At 39.1% G+C, this 20,297-nt stretch overlaps 1 protein-coding gene across 5 annotated transcripts in view; it reads left to right on the top strand.

Moving 5' to 3' along the window:
- The window catches only part of FAM13C (family with sequence similarity 13 member C), a 113,703-nt gene that overhangs the window by 71,344 nt on the left and 22,062 nt on the right, over nucleotides 1-20,297 (top strand). For 3 of the 5 annotated variants that reach the window (XM_079138143.1, XM_079138144.1, XM_079138145.1), the window contains one exon: nucleotides 9,412-9,496. In XM_079138143.1, the coding sequence (XP_078994269.1) occupies nucleotides 9,412-9,496 (85 nt within the window). Of the gene's footprint in view, nucleotides 1-9,348; nucleotides 9,497-20,297 lie in introns of all 5 variants that reach the window. The other 2 variants (XM_079138141.1, XM_079138142.1) reach the window with 1 other exon arrangement.

Below are 20,297 nucleotides of genomic sequence, written 5' to 3' on the forward strand. Positions count from 1 at the left end.
TTCTGTTCACAGAAGATGAGTAATTGGATACTGATCCCTGGTAATGTGATCTCCAAGGTAATTTTCTTCTCTGCTGGACCACCGCAGGATGCAAGTCGGCATTTTCTTGTATGATTTTTGAAGTTTGAGATAAAGTAACCTTATTCCCTTACCAAGGTTTCTTCCTCAGAACAGTATCCTTATGATTCATTTAATTTTAGCCACCTTTTGTTGTCAGTGTCAATAAGGATGTCCTGTAGCCAACAGTCATGGTGAGAGCCCTGGTTCTCATTTCCAGTTGAATGAACTGCCCAGCAAAGAAATCTTCACTGCTTCCAGGCCTGGTTTATTCTGCCCCATCATTCAGAAGCAACTGTCTGTCCACTGACCTTGTTTCCAAGGGAACCAGGTCTGTAGTCCTCGCTCCCAGGAGATTCCTTAGAGAAGTAAGTGTTGGCATAAAAGGTGGAAGCCCTGCCGGCTGCTGCCCATAGTCTTCCTTGCCTGAGAATTAAGTTGGAGAAACATCACAGGTGTTGGATTGAGCAGAGAAGATGTGGGAAAACATGCCATGCCAAGTCACCTGTGTTTATCTTCTGCTTGCCATTACCCATCTACCCAACTCCACTCTGACTCTGTCTCAGTGGCCCCTCTTTGCTCTTCTGCATGGAATCTTGGTCCTTTCTCTTGTTTCTCATTCTTTTATTTGTCCCTTTTTGTGCTATGGATTTCCTGCTCTCTCAAGGAAAGCTGGAAAGGGCTCTATTCGGTTCCCTGGCTCTCTGTGTTGCAGTTTTCATGACTTTGTAGCAAAAGGATAAACATAAGAACAATAAGATTTTTGAAAGATTTTTCATTTTGTGATGAAATGACCAGGAGAGATTGTTTGTCTTTCCATAAGCTCTCACTGGGTGAAATATTTTTCCATATGTTGATGCATTATAATTATAAATAATAGTGGGATTTATTGTTACATATTTATTTACACACACAATATAATAGTATAATTTGGCCAATATTATTCCTTAGAATTTCCCCTTTTCCTCTTCTCCCTCTCCCTGGTCCTTTGCCTCTGCTCTAGGTGATCTACTAATCTCTTTTAAATTTTCGTGAAGTACTCCCACCCTGCCTTTTCTTCTTTCCTCTCTAGCTTTCATATATGAGAGAAAACATACAAACCTTGACTTTGTGAGTTTGGCTTATTTCACTTAATATAGTGCTCTCAAGTTCCTTCACATTTTCCTGCCAATGACATAATTTCATTCTTTTTTATAGCTGAGTCAAACTCCATTGTGTGTATATGCCCCATTTTCTCTATCCAGTCATACATTGATGGACATCTAAGCTGCTATTGTGGATTATACTGCTATAAACATGGATATACATGTATCACTATATCATGCTGACATGTAGTTCTTCAGAATAAATATTGATATGTGTGGTATGTGTGGGCCAAATGGTGGTTCCATTCCTAGCCTTTTGAGGAACCTACATGGTGATTTCCATAGTAATTTTACTGATTAACAATCATACTTTTTCTTTACACCCTCTCCACAATTTATTATTATTTTTATTCTTGATGGCTACCATTTTTACTGGAGTGAGATGAAATCAGTGTCATTTTGATTTGCATTTACCTAATTGCTGAAGTTGTTGAACATTTCACTTGATGAGATATAAAGTTGACACACATATATTCCACTTTCCCCAGTCCCACTAACTTTTAAAAAATTTTTACTGCTAGTTCCAGGACCAGATTTTGCCTGGGAGCTGTGACCTTTTGGATGTTTTATCTAATAAGCAATTCTTTCATCAGTATTTATTGAGAAGCAAATACATACCCAACTCCAGTTTTGGCACAGAAGTGGGGAACAGGGGTGGCAATAAAATGAGCTCTGTCATCCCCACTTTCCAGAGTTTTATAGGGACACATGTCAATTCTGGACTTACTATCCTAGAGTCTGATTTTCTTTGCATTGGCACATTTTGCCCTTTATAAGATGGTGTTGGCTTTCTGAGGACTCTAAAACTCATGTTTTAAGGCAAGAAAAAACTGAATTTTCTTATTTTCTAACAAAATATTAGTATTTGAGGAAATGGCTAGTGCTTTTCAGTGTGGCCTGTCATTATTATAGACATAAGTACATCATGTATTTCATGACATGCAACTTTATGATTTCCAGTAGGAGAGTCACCAATTTCTAATTTTATTGAAATTTAGAAATTGAAAGGGTTAAAGTAGTGATGTCATCAGAAACAATAAAAGTCCTGTGGGTCAGCACAGTTAGGTGATTTTCCCAGTGATACAGAATGAGTCAGAATAAGGGTTCAGTGGTTCTCTGTGTGTACATTGTACTGTTTAGTTTTTAAACAGAATATTTTGCAGGGCTAAAAATAGCTACAAAGAAGCCACATGAGTAACAACACAGAGTAGCTATGTGGACTTCAGCCCATGAGATACAATAAATGTTTTGGAAAAAACATTAGCTAGGGGGTATAGCCATTATACACCTGTGCCACTGGACAGTTAAGGACCAGTAAGTGGTGAGAAACTACTGAAGTTCATTCTACAAGTTGCAAATGAGACACATTATATTTTTAGAAAAATAAATCCATGTCTTATCTAGAAAACATCTTAGATTTAAAATGTGCAATTATTAAACTATTAATCTTTCCAAAATGTCTTGCTTTTATTATATAATATGGTGAGCATAGAAAGGATATCATAATGAGGCGAAACTAAGTACAGGACTCCCTTCCTAGACTGAATCTTTTGACTAACAGGAAATGTGATTGTGTTATTGTGTTGTGGTTAGGTCGTCTTTGTTTAAAAAAAAAAAAAAAAAGTGCAGATAGGATTCAAATTAGACTTGGATCATTTTGTCAGCAGTGGGATGCTTTAAATGAATAGTGCTTTTCTTTTACATTGAACTTCCCTGTTGGCAAGTGCCAGAATGTGAGGGCTAAGCCTTCTGCATCAAAGGAAACTGGAGTGTGTTGAGCTGAGGTATGTCATGCTGAAAAGCATGCTGGTACATAAGCCACACCATCCCCAGAGGGATTAGTCAAAAGCCCAGTACCTCTAGGTGAAGAATGAATTTGACTTTTCCTAATAGCCAAAGAAATTGGAAGAAGTTCCACTTTGTTTGGGAAGGGGGTTTAGCAGCAGTCAGTAGGCAACCCTGTCTTGATTCTGAGCACTTTGTACTTCCTGGTGTGGAGGTCCAGCTCTCAAAAGGAAGCCAGAGCAAGAGAAAACAGAGTTACAGCAGGAAGCCAAGGTAGCATTTAAAGTGGGTCAAGGCCCAAGAGAATAGGGCAGTATTTTTCAAAGCATAGACCTTGGATGTCTTGCATCAAGATGACCTCTGCCTCAGACCTACTGAGTCAGAGTCTTTGGGGGTGGTGGTCCCTCTCTAAGAATCCACATCTTTTATAAACTCCCCATTAATTAAAAAAAAAATTAAATTTCTAAACCAGGACACTAGGGGGCTTGAAATTGGATACTCGGAGCCCTTGCCTGAAGTACCAGTTTTAAAATATAAAACTATAATGACAAGTCTTTTTTTATTGATTAGCTCTTTTTTTTCCCCCCTTACATTATATTCAGATACAGCAGTGAGCAGTGGGGCCATGGTTTTAGTCCTTATGTAGCTGGAAATAGCCCATAAATAGGTAGACAAATAAATAAAATCACACATTGTCATGACTTGTGAGGAAGGAAATAAACACGGTGCTAAGAGATAAATTAGGAGGAGCACTGTTTAGATAAGGTAATCAGAACTGGCTCAATGAAAATTGGGCTCTGAAGCAAGTAGGATCTGAGGGTCTAGGGTTTTGTATGGGAGTTGGGTGGGGGAAGTTTATAACTCGGGGAGTAAGAACGATAGGTAGATGCTTGGGGACTCAGTTGTATCCCCAATTTTTTTTTTTTTTTTTTAGCAGATTTCCTGTTTGGTTTGTTTTCATATCACCATAGAGAATCTACATACAGTTCTTAGAAAGACAAAGGAATGGGAGAGGGGCACTGATCCCCTTTATAGAAACTAATTGGAAAGTGGCCCTGCTCTACAATTGGTGAATTACAGACAAATGCACCCTAAAATAGTTTTTAACCATCCGACTGGTGTGGGTGTTCTCTATCCCACCCCAACTAAAGTGGGACCTGGGTAATTGTAGAGAAGAGAAAATGAGTATTTTCTAAATCAAGAAGCATATTCTCCATTATGTAAAAGAGAAAAATTAGCTTTTATAAAACCACACGTAGGCTTCACGGACTCCTCTCTGGTTTTTGTTACCCAGATGGGATAGTTAGAAAGCAGAGATAGTCATCATTCTTCAGAGGATCCATGAGCCCGTACCCAATTTTTCTGAAGATTCTAGGTATACATCCATGGAGACTTTGCATGTAAACCTGGAAGCACATTAGCAGGCTGGCTCTGAATGAATGGTTGGGGCAGTTAGTCTCACAGGGAATAAAGTCCCAGGAGAGAAGGGATGGATTGAGGTAGCGCTAGGATCACTATGAGGTAGGGCACTTCTTCATGCTTCTCTTGAGAGGAAAGCACGTTCCTGCATTAAAGGTCACTAGTTAGGCATGACAGAGTAATGAAATGGCAGGTTTGCCAATCTTCCTGGGCTTACCTTGTCTTTATAGTGCTATAAAACTGATAACTGTCATCATTGCTCATTTGCTTATTTATTTCTCCACTGGACTAATAGCACCATAAGGAGAGAGCTGATGTCCATTTCATACTCTAGAGCCTAGTAAGGCTCTTTGCGCATTGAAAGCTGCCTGAGCATGAGAGCTCTTATGTAGCACCATGTATGCCAGAGGGACACGAGCTCCACCTGTGTGCTGACAGCTGCCCATAGACCTTCTTGGTGTGACTTTATGGGGCTCAGCCCTGATACTACAGGCTGGAAGTCTCCTGTTGTCCACTGAAAAGACACATATGCAACATTGCCATAGACTCTCATAGGTAAGTCTCCCCTACCCCTCTTCTAGGGTTACTTGGTCATCAAGAAAGGTACCCCATTTTGGACCTTACCCACATGGGGTGTCCCAGTGCCTGCCCTCTGTTCAGAAGGACTTAAGAGCATCCTGTAGAGCCAAAGGGCTCGTTGTTTTCAGGTTATGGGACAGTACAGGGCTGGGGTGAGATGATGATCTGCAGTTTCTTCCATTCTGTCTTCTTGTCCTGTATTTATAGCAGTAATGTTGAAGATCTTTTTGACTCTTGAGACCTTCATCTTCTCTTTCCTGTTCCATTTGCCTGTTCTTTTCTTTCCCCATTCCTTTAAGCAAACCAGTCATGCAAATGGATCCCTTGTGGCACTCAGAATCCTGTTTAGATGAGTATAAGTGAGGGAGAAGCAGGGAGATGGATGAGGGCAACTGGTTAACATTCCTATCATTATGGGGTCATAGCACTATACCTCACTCTCTATGGGGGTCCAGAAGCTTCTGTATATGAAGTATAATTTACTGTTATGCAGTGAGTTGTTTTGGCTGTTCATGTTGCATGAACCCTTGGTTCCATTCCACTGTCTGGTTCCAGATTCTGGTCCTCAATTTTTAGTATATTTGCTTTTCCCTCCCTTCAAGGTATAAGGGAACTGAGAAGTCATCTAGTCTGAGCTCCTTGCTGTGCAGGTACAGAAGCAAGGCCTGAGAGTTGGAGCAATGGGTGGAGGTTTCAGAGTCGGTGTGGAGTATGGCCTCACGATATGGTCAGGGCTTTCCCAGTGGTGCCTAGGATTTGGAGATGCTCATATTGACCCCCTCAGTGCTGGAGGATGGGCCTCATGCTGGTGGCTCTGCAAAGTGCCTGCCTTCCCTCGTTACATTTGTAGAGCAGCCCTCATAGCAAATGCCACCATTACTGGTATCTTTGCCTCTTTTTATAGATGAAAAATCAGGGCTTGGAATAGCCAGGATGTGGCTTGCCCAAAGTCGGCCACATTACACAGCAGAGCTGTTGTTCCTCCTGGTTTTTTGGGAACATGAAAGCTGTGCCCTCTTTTGCTTTGCAGGAATATAAAGAGCACATATGAGTTTGAGACAGGCTGCTGGTACCATTTTTTTTTTTTTTCCAAAGAATTATAGGTAAAAGGTCTATCCCCTTGGTGGGAGGGAGGCAAGGATGGAGGAAGGATGGATTGTATAGAGGAAAAAGAGGGATGCAAAGAGGGTGGGGGGAGGAAAAATAACAGAATGAGACAAACATCATTGCCCTATATACAGGAATGATTACACAAATGGTGGGACTCCATGTACAACCAGGGAAGCAACAGTTGCACCTCATTTGTGTACAATGAATCAAAATAGATAAAAAAAAAAGGTCTATCCCCTTTTATCCCTCATTCATTTTGTTAATGCTATAAAATACATATAGTATAAAACTTGCCATTTTAACCACTTTAAATGTATATTTTTAGTAGGGTTAAGTACATTCATATTGGTGGCAACCATCTTCACCATTCATCTCCAGATCTCTCTTCATACCACCGAAGCTCTGTGCCCATTAAAAAACTACTCCCTATTCCCCCTCACTGCCAGCCCTGAGCAACTGCTATTCTGCTTGTGTCTATGAACTTCACTATTCTAAGTATCTTACATAAGTGGAATTATACAATATTTATCCTTTTGTGACTAGCTTATTTCACTTAGTATAATGTCCTCAGAATACATCCACGTGTCAGAATTTTCTTTTTAATACTGAATGATGTTCCATTGCATGTATATCCCACATTTTGTTTATCCACTCATCTTTCCATGGACATTTGGATTGCTTCCACATTGTATTAGTTTTTGAGGGCTGCCTTAACAAAAATACTACAGATGGGATGGCTTACACAACAGAAATTTATTTTCTTACAGTTCTGAAGGTTAGAGATACAAAATCAGAGTGTCAGCAATGTTGGTTTCTGCCAAGACATCTGTCCTTGACTTGTAGATGGTTGCTTTGAGAGGGTCCTCATGTGGCCTTCTCTCTGTGGGAGCATCCCTGTGTCTTTTCCTCCTCTTGTGAGGACACTAGTTATATTGGATTAGGCCCCCACCCTTATGACCTCATTTAAACTTAATTACCTCTTTAAAGTTCTTGTCTTGAAATATAATCATATTTGAAATCATAACAAGCTTCAGCTTATGAATTTTGGAGAGAAACAATTTAGTTCATAATATACCTATTGGCTGTTGAAATGCATGGGTATACAAATAACTGTCCAAGTCCCTGCTTCAATTAATTTGAGTATACCCAGCAACGGAATTGCTGGATTATATGGTAATTCTAGTTGTAATATTTCAGGGTCCACCATACTATTTTCCATAGTGACTGCACCATTTTATACTCCCATGCCATTATTTCTGAATTTTCAGAGTAGATTTGCTCTTTTTTGAGAAGTTGCTCCAATTCTAAGGCCCCTCAGTAGGAATTTTACTGGAAATCATTCCTTTTGCCCGCCAGCTGGTTGGTTTACTAACTACTAAAACCTTCCAGAAACTCAGTGCCCTTGCTCCTTCCACACCTCCTGTTAACAATCTTGAGCTCTTGCTCCTACACTCAGCTTCTGGAAAAATTTCCAGGAAGGAGGAGGGAGTCATAAAATGTATGGTCTCAGGCAGGTGCTTCATATGAGCTGTGCTCTCTCAGCCTCCGAGCACTAGAAAAGTTTCTTTCAGATCCTGCCTCATATCTGGCAGGCAGAGGATGTGCTCACTGCTTTCCAAATGGCAGAGGAACCCATATTTAAGACATTGCCTGGTGAACAGCTTTTAAAACACTGCTACAGATTCATAGCTACTCATGTCAACAGAAGGGTTAAGGCTGTCTGTGTGGGAGTTAGTATTGTGTGGAAGGCAGTAGTTGTGGTGTGAGGAGATTTGAGATGTGTGTTTACATGAGGTAAGGTATGAGGATGTGTGTGGGGTGGGGTGTGTGTGTGTCTGGGGTAAGGTATGAAGTAATAGTGGTTGGGGTGTTGTGAGGGAGAAGTAGGTATGTGGGGCAGTCATGAATGGAGTGTATATATGTAACAGGGAAAGAGTGTGGGGTTGGTATGAGAGTATGTGGTAGGCAGGGTATGGATGTGGGGAGGTGTTTTTTGTGTGTAGACTATGGTGTGAGAGTGTGACAGTTGAGTGTGCAGGTGTTTATGGGATAGGGTATAAGGAGTAGGGGTGAGGGTGTGTAGGAGGTAGAAGAGGGGGACATGTGTGAGTTAGGGTGTTTATGTATGGAGTAGAGGGTGTGGGTGTGTGAGGTTGGGTATGGAGGGGCTCTACGTGTGTGGAGTAGGGTATATGGGTGAGGGGTAGGAGTAAGGGCATCAAGGAGGTATGGGGTAGAACTGTGGAGGAGGGTGCTTGGGTGTGTGGAGCGTAGTATGAGTAGGAGCATGTGTTGGAAGGTTATAGAAGGAAAAGGATCATTTTCTGTGCTCCCTATGGTTGCCCTTGCTGGAACTGGAACCAGGTGGGTGGAAGAGCTCCTGAGACCTGCAGGGCTTTCCCATTGTCAGGGAGCAGCACTCAGCCACAGCCTTGTGGGCATGACTCACTTTCACCTGGTTAGGGGAATTAATTGGCTGGGCATCTGCATCATGGCAGGATATGTGCGTCAGTCTGTATGACTTGTTCTTAGTAAGAACATAGAAGAAATTTAAAATGAGAAATGAAGATGAAGCGAGTGGGTGGGAGGTTGTACTGGGGGGTAAGAAAGATAAATCGCCTCTCCCCTCTGTGACTGAGTAAAGCTGAGGGACCAAGATTGTCTCCCTCATTCTGTTCTTTATACAAGACAGCTGCAGCCATCCCATGCAAGAGAAGTAACTTTAGAAGATGCACACGCAGCCACAGTCTGGATGAGGGAGCCCAAAGCCCCTCCCAGATGCCAGGGAGCCTCTGCAGCAGTAACTCTTTGTGCACTGCGGTTTGCTGCAGTCTTTGCATTGGAGGGACATTGGCTTTTATGAATGGTAACCTGGGAGGGGCCTAATGTCATCGACTCCTGATGTCAGCACAATGAATGAAACACTTGCAAAGCGTAAAGGCTCAGCACTCAGGAAGCAGATACCTTCTGAGATTGGCTCTCCAGATGCAGCGTCTCTTGCTGACGAAATCAGTCGCCAGTCCCATGGGTCACAGATAATCCATATACGTTAGGATTTAAATGAGGCAGGAACTGAGGCTGCATGTGGAATAATGCGCATCTGATTCAGGCACAACCAGCTCTGTTTTTGAAGCAGCTATTCCACAACACCCTCCTGCCAGGCACTGGAGAAAGGTGCCTGCAGGAGCTGCAGACCCACCGTTGTGTGTTAGGCATCTACATAACTGGCCTGATGTTCTGTTTTTGCTGGCAGAATTCCTTGCTGAAGCTCCAAGCTCTCGAATCTGATCTGTGCTCTGCATTTTTGATAAACCAGGAAGAAGCTGCCCAGGTGCATGGAATCAAGGAGCCAGCCCCGGTGTCGACCCAGAGTGTGCCTGCGGATGGGGCAGATTCTGCAGGTAAGAGGCAGGGTTTGGGGATGTCCCAGATCATACTCTCCAAGATAGTTCATCCTCTTGCTGCTTCATCTTGCACCTGGGTCCTTGAAAGAAATGGTGATACATGAAAGCCCAAGTGTTGCAGAGGGAGCTGAGAGGAAACAGGAGGAATTAAGATCTGTTGTAACATAAATCTCTCTGACCTAGACTAAAAGTCAGACTTTTAAATGGGTGTCAGGTGAAATCACTCACATACCTTTTCATCTTCATTTTCCTATGTGCTCTCTTATAACAAAGGGGAGTGGTGTGTTGTTTTATATCACTGAACCTAGATATTCCGTGCTGTATTCCCTGATATATTTGAGGGACCAGGGAGTTTCACCATTGCTATTTCCATTTTTCTTGTTAAATGCTTATAAGATGATCCATCAAGACAGGGAAAGTGGAGGTGAGTGTTCCACTGTCCACTTATTCTGCTCCTTTATTCATGTTCTGTCTCGATATTTTTTGTATTAATTTATGTGTCAAAAAGTCTCAAAATCAAGTCTGTTAGTTTTTTGTTGTTGTTAGTTTCTGTAGTTTTAATCCTGAGAATAATACATTGGTTAGTAAATTAAAGCTCCTAGGAAGACTTAGAGCAGAAAGAAGCACTAATTTACATGAGTAAAAATGAGAGCCAGGCTTGTTTTTTCTAAAACAAATGGGTCAGAGTCTTGCAGACTGCTTTCTGGATAGATAGTAGAAATAGACTGAGGTCAGCTTGTTCATAAGACATCTTTAATCTCCAGAAGTTGAAGGAAGAGATCTACAAAGGTAATCTATTTCAGTACCATTAGCAATACTATGTTTAAAATACTACTGTTTAAAACAGTAAGCAGGTAAAACAGTCATTTCCAGTGTTGGAATATGTATTATTAATAGTAGTGGCTAATAGGAACTAACAAGAAAAACTACTATTATTATTTAAAACTTTTTATGATCTAGGAACTCTTTAAGCACTTTGTTATATTAAATCTTTGAAGTGACCTGTGAAATACTAGTTATAGTAAGGACACTGAGGCCTCCTAGTATGACATTACTGCAAGTGGGAGATTATTTCCCTATGGATACACATTGTTGGCCAGTTGGCTGTCCTTGTTGTATTGTGAATACTGTTGTTTTGCTGGCCACTCTGTTTGGATGAGATGCAAACATTGGGTGGGAGCCTGATTAGGGATTTAAGTCAGGGTATTTGACAGTGTCCTTTTTCTTCCCCCAAACCCATATCCTACCCTCTCTAAACAAATAACATACACAACACATAAAGAAGTCTCAAGCCAGATGCACATTAACTTTAGAATTATCTGACATTTTGGATTAGCTATACTAGTACCAAGCAAAGAGGGTTCCATATTTGTTGCATGTTGGATATATTTTTCTTTCTTTTTTTAAATCATGACTTTTATTTCTAAATATCAAGAACAGTTTTATGTTTTCTCATTCTGGCTCAACAGGATATTAAACAAGCTTATTGACACTCCTTATAAAATGAAAATAAATACCAGTTTGTGGCGAGATTTGCTAACATGAAGGGGCCAGCCATAAGTTCCATGTTAAGTATCAAATGTCAGAAATGGGCAGAAGGCTCCTTACAGAGGAGGCTTGTGATTTGGATGCTGGAATTTCCAAAATTTAGATAAATTTGAGATATCTCAGAGCCATCCTAAGAAAACTAGATGTTTTCAGGGACCTAAGGAATCTGTCATTTGTCAGGGACATTGGCAGAGTGACAGGCATCTGTAAGATGCTTGCATGACTGAAAATATGGGATAGTTTGGTCTCACTGGTTTCTAAGAAGTGTGCATTTTTATAGGAAGTCCATACATTTTCTAATCCATGTGTGTTTCAACGGGAAGAAATGTATACTCAGATCAGATGTTCCTAACTTGGGGTCTCTGATCAGTTTTGTGGAGTGATTTTTTTTTTTTTTTTTAATACCTTGAAACTGTCGTTTTTTTTTTTTTTTTTTTTTTTTTTTTTTTTTTTTTTTTTTTTTTTTGGTGGGTAAGTCCCTGGTGAGAAGATGTTCATATAAGATTAGCACAAATGACCATAAGTCTATAATAGATTATAGCATAGTCACTTAAAAATTGTTCTCGTCATAGCACCCCCTATGGACCTTGTGTTCTTGATAATGTTCTAGAACTTTCTTACCCATCATGTTGGAAAGGCTTTTTGGTGATTGTGGAGATTCTCAGGTTTCATTAACAGTCAGAGGTGAGAGTCCTAGACTCTTCAAGTTTCATAAACACTCCTGAGTATTGGGATCCACTGTTAAGTGTTTGCAAAGCAAATACTGTGAGATAGAAACTATTAGACTGAATATGTGTCTCCACAAAATTCATTTGTTGAAATTCAGTTCCCAATATGATAGTACTTAGATGTGGGGCCTTGGGGCTATAATTAGGTCATGAGAATAGAGCCCTCATAGGTGGGATTAGTGCCATTAAAAACAGTCCTGAACGCTAGCTCACGCTCTTTCTGACATGTGAAGATAAAACAAGAAGTCGGCCATCTGCAAACTGGAAGAAAATCTTCAGCAGAAGTTGACCATGCTGGCACACTGACCGAAGACTTCCAGCCTCCAGAAATGTGAAAAGTAAATTTCTCCTATGTATAAACTACCCAGTCTATGGTAGTTTGTTACAGTAACCTGACTAAAACATAAGTCCACATAATAGGCTGAAAAATCCCTCTAACTGGATCAACAGCCTCTTACAGCTGAAATAAATGTTTCCTCCATGGCATTAGTAAGCATCTAGTCTGGTGTCATTGAATGGAAAATGGAATGAGGATTGTCTTTAGCTGCCTGTCATTTTCGAAGTACACAGAAGGACTGTTTGACATTCCACATGACTAAGCATAACTCTTACTCTGTCTCACCAAGGATAATTGATGGTATGAAGGTTTTAGCAAAAACTGTCACCAGAGATAACTTGAGACCTATTACTGGAAGCAATAGTTTTACAGCAGTTCCTAATTAATTCCTTTTGGCTAAAATTTTGATTTTCAAATTGAATTTTGATAGGTTAAGATACTACTAATATAGTTTATCCATTTACAGTTGACAATTATTCTAATAAAGAGATCTGCATAATTTGTCTCATCCTAATGTTGACTTTCAGGTGGGGCACAAAGAAAACTTGACCTTCTCTCTCACATATTTCAAGAAACTTCCCACTTGACCAGAAGTCTCCAATTAATTGGGAATGTACTTTAATTTTACTTTTAACAAAGTAAAGATTAGCACAAATGACCATAAGTTTATAATAGATTATAGTAACTTAAAAATAGTTCTCTTCATGGCATCCATAATAATCAATATTATTAAATTATTTATAAATTACTAATTAGAAATGAACTCTAATTTTACTTTCTAAGGTGGGGAGCAAATCTACTTTATAAAGTAAATTTAAAGTGGAGAGCTGAGGGCTGAGAATCTCTATGTTGGAAAAGCTCTCCTGGTGATCCTGACATCTAAGGAGGTTCAGGCACACTCTCCAGAACACAGTGCTAGTCCAGGGGTGACATGAAATATGCTCTTGTTGCAGGAAAGTTTATAATTGGATTTCTAGAGCAGGAAAGCATCTCAGGCATCCTACTAGGTGGGGCTGATTATCCATACCTTGGTTATTCATCCTCTTGCTGGGCACCCCCTAGGGACCTTGTGTTCTTGATAATGTTCTAGAACCTTCTTACCCATCATGTTGGAAAGCCAGTCAGGCTTTGAGTCAGTAAGAAAGGGGTCCCCAACCTCAGAAGTGCACAGAATCCCCAAATATAGTTTAGAAACTTTATTCTTTATTGCACTGTTTGTGTGCAGGTTTGTGTGTGGATGTGATTTCAAACCCTTCTTGAACCTTTCTGTATTTTCAGTATGTACCACTTATTATTTTACTAAAAACTGGCCACTACTGTGGTAAGTAGTAGTTCCTTTGTTTGTCCTAAGTTGTTCCTTTAAAATGTCGACTTTCAATTCGGGTCTATAGTTTGTTGCTGTTGTTGTTTCCCCTTCCGTGAAGACAGTCTGTAATTATCTGGTAACAATATTTGTCACAACTGAGGGGGTGGGCATTATTGGCTGATTCTAGTAAATAGAGGCTGTAGATTCTGCTAGCTATCCTAAAATGCACAAGACTAGCCCCAGTCCCCAGGGAGGAATTATCAGATCTCAAATGTCAGTAGTGCCAATGTTTAGAAACACCACATTAACAGCTTTTAAATGAATGACATCAGATGATCTCTTGGGTTGTGTCAGAAATTATTGCATGTATTTTCTTACTTTATTCTTGCAAGAATCCTATGAGGTAGGTTTCATTATTATCTTCAGATTAAAGAAGACGAAATACACTTGGAAAGTTAATGCAATTTGCTTAAGGTGCCATGACTACTGAGTAGTGAGGGGGTTGGAGGAAAGGGGAGAGGTCCAAGTGGGGAATTCCCCTTTCTGACTGTCTAAACGATTTACCACTAGCTGTTTCACCATCCAGCCTGTGTTAAGTTCCCATATTTCTAATATTTTAGAATTTGAAAGTACATTAATATATAGACTATATACACTTCATATAATTAATGTTTTGAAAGTTATTTTTTAAATTCATTCCTGGGCCATAGAGACCTCGATTCATAGTTGATTAGCCTACTGCAGCACCACTGTTCCCATTGTCATTTCAGCTCCTCTGATTTAAACTATCCCTAGGCCTCTGCACCTGTTTTGATGGTATTACCTGACTTGCAAGAGAATTCCAGATGGAGTCTGTTAGTAGACTTTTATTCCTAAATATGTCAGAAGTTATATAGTTTTGCAAAATGTTACCTCGGGAAAACTACACCCAAGTGGCAAAAGTGGACAAGGAATCTGTATCTTCTTATGATAGCATGTGGATCTATAATGATCTCAAAGTTAATATTTTTAAAAAGTACAGTCATGGAGATGTTTTATAAACTAATTGCAAGATAGTTATTCCAATAACTTCCTAAAGTTGCACATTATTTTCTTGGCTTTTCTGTTCAATCAGGATATTCTATACAGCTGCAAAAATGCCATCCACTATCAGACTAGTATTTTAGTGCTTATTGTTCGTTAAGAGTAATTTTATCTAGAAGAGTTGAAGATTACTTTTCTCTAACTCCATTACCTCCTGAACCACAGTGTAGGTCATCTGCAACTGCTGAGCTTCCTCATGGTTTGTAAGTTGGCTCTGTGGTTGCTTAGTGTTTTACTCACTGGAAAATATCAACATCATCTGCAAACTTAGGCTTATCACTTAGTACTTCCTCTTCTGTGTCATTTCCGAAATAAGATTAATCCAGGATCTGTTTGCAAGGATTGGTACTGACTTGTCCACCAAAAAGATATTAATTTAACTCTTGCCTTTGGTACACATACTGTTAAGTGAATTTTATATTCATAGCCCAATCATTGGTTTTATTTTACACTTGATTTTAGCCAAAAGACCAAGACATGATTTTTGTTTTTAAATTCAATATGAAAACTATGCTGTAGACCTTAAATCCCAAATATGTTATGTTTATTGACTGTTTTGTTCTGAAACATTACTCCTTGAAGAACTTCATGTGTTAGTTGGGTGATCTTGGACAAGTTATTTAATATTTCTATGCCTCAGTTTTGTTTTCTTTTAAATGGGAGAAAGCATATTATTCTTTTGTTGTGAGGATTATATCATATAACGTATATGAAGTTTCTCACACTTTGCCCATGGTGAATACACAATAAATGTTAGCTTTCACTATTTAAAAAGCTGGGTGTTCTTGCCTTATTCAAAATTTATGTTGCCTTTCCTCCAGTTGATATTGTTTAGATTGTCTTTAAATTCCTACTCTGCCATAATTGCTGATTACTTTCAGGGCATAGAAATGACATTTCATACTCTTTACTTCCTAGATTTTCTCTAGTCTTGCATATCATTGACATTATACTAGTTCCCTTAAGCAAAAGGTATTTATGACAGCAATAATCTGGAGAGCCAATGGTTAAAAAATTACCACCTATTAAAGTCGAAACTACATTTGTTATAGTAAAATCTATCCTGGGCTATTCCTATAAGTTGGCTAGATAAGTTCTATTAATTTTTTATCTGAGGTCTTTATAACCATTATCATAGTTTCTAAAGGAGGGAGTGTTATATTAACTTCTTGTTTTCCAAAGAAAGTATTTTTTAAGTTATTGCAAAATTTATAGATGACAGTGTAATTTTGAGGCCATTTCTGCAGCTGACTTATTGGAAGGAAAATAATCGCATGGTGTAAATTGCCAATTTAAAAAAAAAATCAATTTTAAAGTCAGGACAAATACTGTGTTAACATACATTATCTTGTTTATCTTTACTACGACCCTACTGAAATGAAGAGGCTTGCCTAACTAAAGGTAACAACTCTGATCAAGTGGCATCACAGACCAAGCCCACCACTCTGGCTCCAGAGCCCAGGATTTTAGCCAGTAGACTTATATTCATTTACAAAAAAATTAATAGACTTAAAAAAAAAGTTTAAGGTTTATAGAATATGTAGAAGGAAAAGAGAGGGAAGGGGATATGAAAAATGGTGGAATGAGACAGACATCATTACCCTATGTACATGTATGATTACATGAATGGTGTGAATCTACATCGTGTACAACCATAGAAATGAAATGATGTACCCCATTTGTGTACAATGAATCAAAATGCAGTCTGTAAAAAATTAAAAGCTAAATAATAATTTAAAAAATTGAGATAATACAGTTCTCATTTACCACCTTTCCTCTGTGTGGAGTTTTCCCACATATTATAGTTATTTTAAAAATATCTTTTCTTTGTTATTTTGGTTGTTCTTCCATGCTTATAATATTTATAGCCTAGAAGTAACCCAATGGCGTATGTAAAAGCTTAGTGTCTGGCCCAGGCTTAGGGCCAGATGGGTAACCTCTCCCATATCTTCTGATTCTCTAAGAATCATCTTTTCCTGGGGTCCTGTCTCAGTGGAGGTGCTCATCCAACTTCTTTGATCACATTGACCAATTCAGCCAAAGTAATAGACTCTTGAAATTAATAGTAGCTATGCTTCCTAACTGACTTCGGATAAGCCTAGAAAAGGTACAGCTCACAATTAAGGTTGAATTTCCTTCAGCAGTTTTTGCTTTGTGTATTTAATTTTCCTTGTGTTTTTTAAAGCATTTCTGCTCATAAATTTTCTTCTTAAAATGGCTTCTGTCATCTTAACAGATTTTTATCAGCTGTACCACTGAGATGGTCAGTCATGCAGGAATTGACTAGAAGACCTGGGGAGTCAATTAGGCTGGAAACTGAAGAGCATCACAATGCCCAGCTCCCTCTGTGCTCTAAGAGGGTGCTTTTAGATGATTAGCACTATCATGGATGATGCTTACTCCTTCCCTGGCTCCACAGTTCCTGTACCTGGCAGGGCAGCCTGATCCTTATATGAGTAATCGGCTTCACTTTGGTGACATGAGAAGGGAAAATGATGTTCTCAGAAATCAGACATTGTCTGATTTTCTTTAATAATCTTTCAAATCCAGAAAGAGACAAATATTAAGTAATGTGTCCCAGATCACATCGGTGACAAAACTGGGACTTGGTTCTAGATTTTTCTGAGCTTGCAGCCCATGCTTTTACCTGTGATATTAAACTGCCTTTTGCGATCTACAGGGTTCCTGTCATAAAGCCCAGCCCTGCTTTTATGGTTGACAAATTTTCCTGTCTGCTTGGAGTGCATGCCTCTCTCTGCTAGGTCAGCTAGCCCAACCCAGAATTCCGTTTCATCTCCTTCATTCTTATTGCCTTGATAACATGGTGATGCCTCTTCTCTCTCAGTGCTCTCTAACAACCATGTTCATGTTTCCCCAGTGGTGGCTATACTGGGATGACTGCAGGTTCCTTCTCTTCTGACCCTGTAGCTAACCCTTATTAGCACCTCTGACACTTAAATTCAGTGTACTGAAAACTGAATCCATCACATATCCATCAGATGTTTTTTGATTGTTTCTTGTTTCTGCAGCTCTCTTTTGAGTGTGACACTATTATCCTCCCTGCTATCTGTCTTTAGACATGCTGGGTAAGAACTCTGATGCTCGAACCTCATTAGAATCATGAACATGTTTTTGGCTCATTTAGTTTTTAAAACCAACACAGGCTGATATCTGGCATTTTGGGACTATATTTGAATGCTACCTATGAGCCCACCACAATGAGCAAATCTGAGAGTGCAAATTAACAAATCTACAAGACTATAGCTGATTTATTACTGAGTTAAGTCTCATCAGTCCCTCTCAAGTTATTACAGATAGAGATTTATTTCAATTTTGAATTGCTTTAAAAACTCACATTAGAAAGATATATTTTAAAATCTGTCTGAGTCATTGAACAGCTGTAATGGAGCATCTGCTTCTGCCTGGGGTTGCAGCCAGAGCAGAAATGGTCTCTTGGCCTTCACACACTGATGATAATTATTTCTCTTCTCTGTATTCCCTACTGCTCAGTGAGTGGGCTGCCAGAAATATTCCAGCTTCCAGAGTTAGAGTTATGGAGTCTTCAACCCCAGGCACTGGTCAAACCCTCCCTGAATGGAATTAGCATAGTACACAACTTTCCCTACTGAATTTAAAGTGGGAATCATATTACTACTAGCCTCACATGGTTGTTATGAAGATTAAATACATGCAAAAACTTTGAGAACAAGCGTGAGAACATAATGAGTCACTCCATAAATATTAGACATTATTAGATTATTCTTAGTTATTTATAAATAAGGACTGATAGGAGGTAGGAATGAGATACTGAGGGATATATTGATCCTCACTTCCCATTTAACTCCATAAGGACTCCTGTAAGGTGTTTAGTAAAACAATATTTAACAGTCATTTTGGTGATAATGGTTAAAATGATCTCACAGATAATTGTTTACAAGTTTCTATGCCTTATCCTATTTTTCACTAAGTGTGCTACACAAAGGATGTATGGACACACATAATTAGTTTTAAGAGATTATTTTAATGTGGGTATGAGTTTGAGAAAAATGTAACTAGCACATAAAATTCATGACTTCTTAGTCATCATTGTTTATGAAACTGAAATATTTAAATCTGTCAAAATTATGTACTTGCATATATATAAATTATTTGTATAAATAGTATAAACAGATTTATATGGTATGGCAAAATTTTTATAGGGACACAGTTTTATTTCATCCTCACTTAGTTTTGTGAGGCAGGCATCATTAATCTCCTCCAATTTAACAGATTAAGAAATTGAAGTTGCAAAAGGATCATCATTTCCAAAGTCTCTTAGCCAGTGGTCAGCTAAGTCTTTGTTCTCTGTTATGCTTCAGCTCAGTTGCTTTCTCATTTTCCTTCTCAGGAAAACATTTTTGCTCCCCAATTTTTTTATTAAATTATATTTTCCTTCCTATAAAATTAAGATATTTGTTACAGAAATTTTTTTAAAAATAGAAGAAAAATTTTACTGTAGTAAAAACCCTCAACACAGATCTATTCTTTTAACAAGATTTTAAGTGTACAATAGAGTATTATTGACTATAGGCACAATGTTCAACAGCAGATCTCATTTTTCTTATCACAGCCCTATGAGAAAGAAACAGAGAGGTTGGGAAAATGACTGGAGTGCCATAAAAAGTACAGGCACACCAGACTCTTGGCTTCCAGACCCCTTCTTCTAAACCATAATATATCACAGCATGGGCTCTGGAAGAAAAAATAATGTGTCCCCAGGGAATCTTCAGAAGCTTAGTATGTTTAATATCATAAGCCCTTCCCCATTAGGAGCAGGGTCTGGAAGTGGTGGCCTGGGCTGTTTTCCCAGGAGGATAGTAGCACTGGCTTTGAATCTACATTTGCCTTTTCTCAGCAAAGAGCTCAAAGGTTCTGTCTGCACAAGTGCACACACAAATACACATGCCAGCTGATTTAATTAAACCCCTTCTAAACTCAAATGGTGAGTTTGGACAAAGAACTGAAGCTTTACCAAATTACCGGTTTAGTTTGTTACTTTTCAACTGGTTGCTTTTGGGATCTTTCTGGCTCCTAACTTCCTTCCGTAGTTTGGAGGGAAAGGTAGGTTCGGATGTTAATTAGGCAGCACTGGCAAATTATGCAAGTACCTATAGAAAGCAGATACAGATAAATGGAGTCTTATAATCACTATTGCAATACAGTTCAAAAAAAGAGTTCTATCTGAGAACTCTGGGTTTCATAAACTGAGCTCTCCTCCCAGCTCTACTTCACAGTCTTGTGTCTAGGAACCCAAGGGCTTCCATTTGGATATTATAAAATGACAAGAGACCTATGTTAATTTTGGCCCCAAGGCCAAAGCTGAGCTGAATAGTTGAAGGTGTCAGACCTTATCCCATTTCAATTAAAAACATGCTGATCCCAGGTGCTTGTTAAAGATTATTTTCTCCTCCATTATCATTACCAGAAAGTAATTACAAGAAATAAGGAACATGAATAAAATATATTTCTTCCTAGCGCCTGATGGTTTAAAGGAAGGATTTGGTAGGATCTTCTGGAGGTTTCTGAAGGTGACTGTATTGTATGTGCCATGACTTACTGGTGAGTAGATCTTGGTCCTCCCGTCTCCTGCCCAGCCTCAGTGCAGGCACTGCCCTTCTTTCACCTGACTCCACTCTGCCCTCATCAGCTTCAGTTGCTGACAAATGTGCTGTCAGGGAACTTCAAAGATACAATGGGAGGTGTTATCTACCCTTCCAGTATACAACTCACCAGGAGAGAAGCCAACTTGAAAACACA

The sequence above is a fragment of the Sciurus vulgaris genome (genome assembly GCF_902686455.1).
Source record: "Sciurus vulgaris genome assembly, chromosome: 4".
Classification (NCBI taxonomy): Eukaryota; Metazoa; Chordata; class Mammalia; order Rodentia; family Sciuridae; genus Sciurus; species Sciurus vulgaris.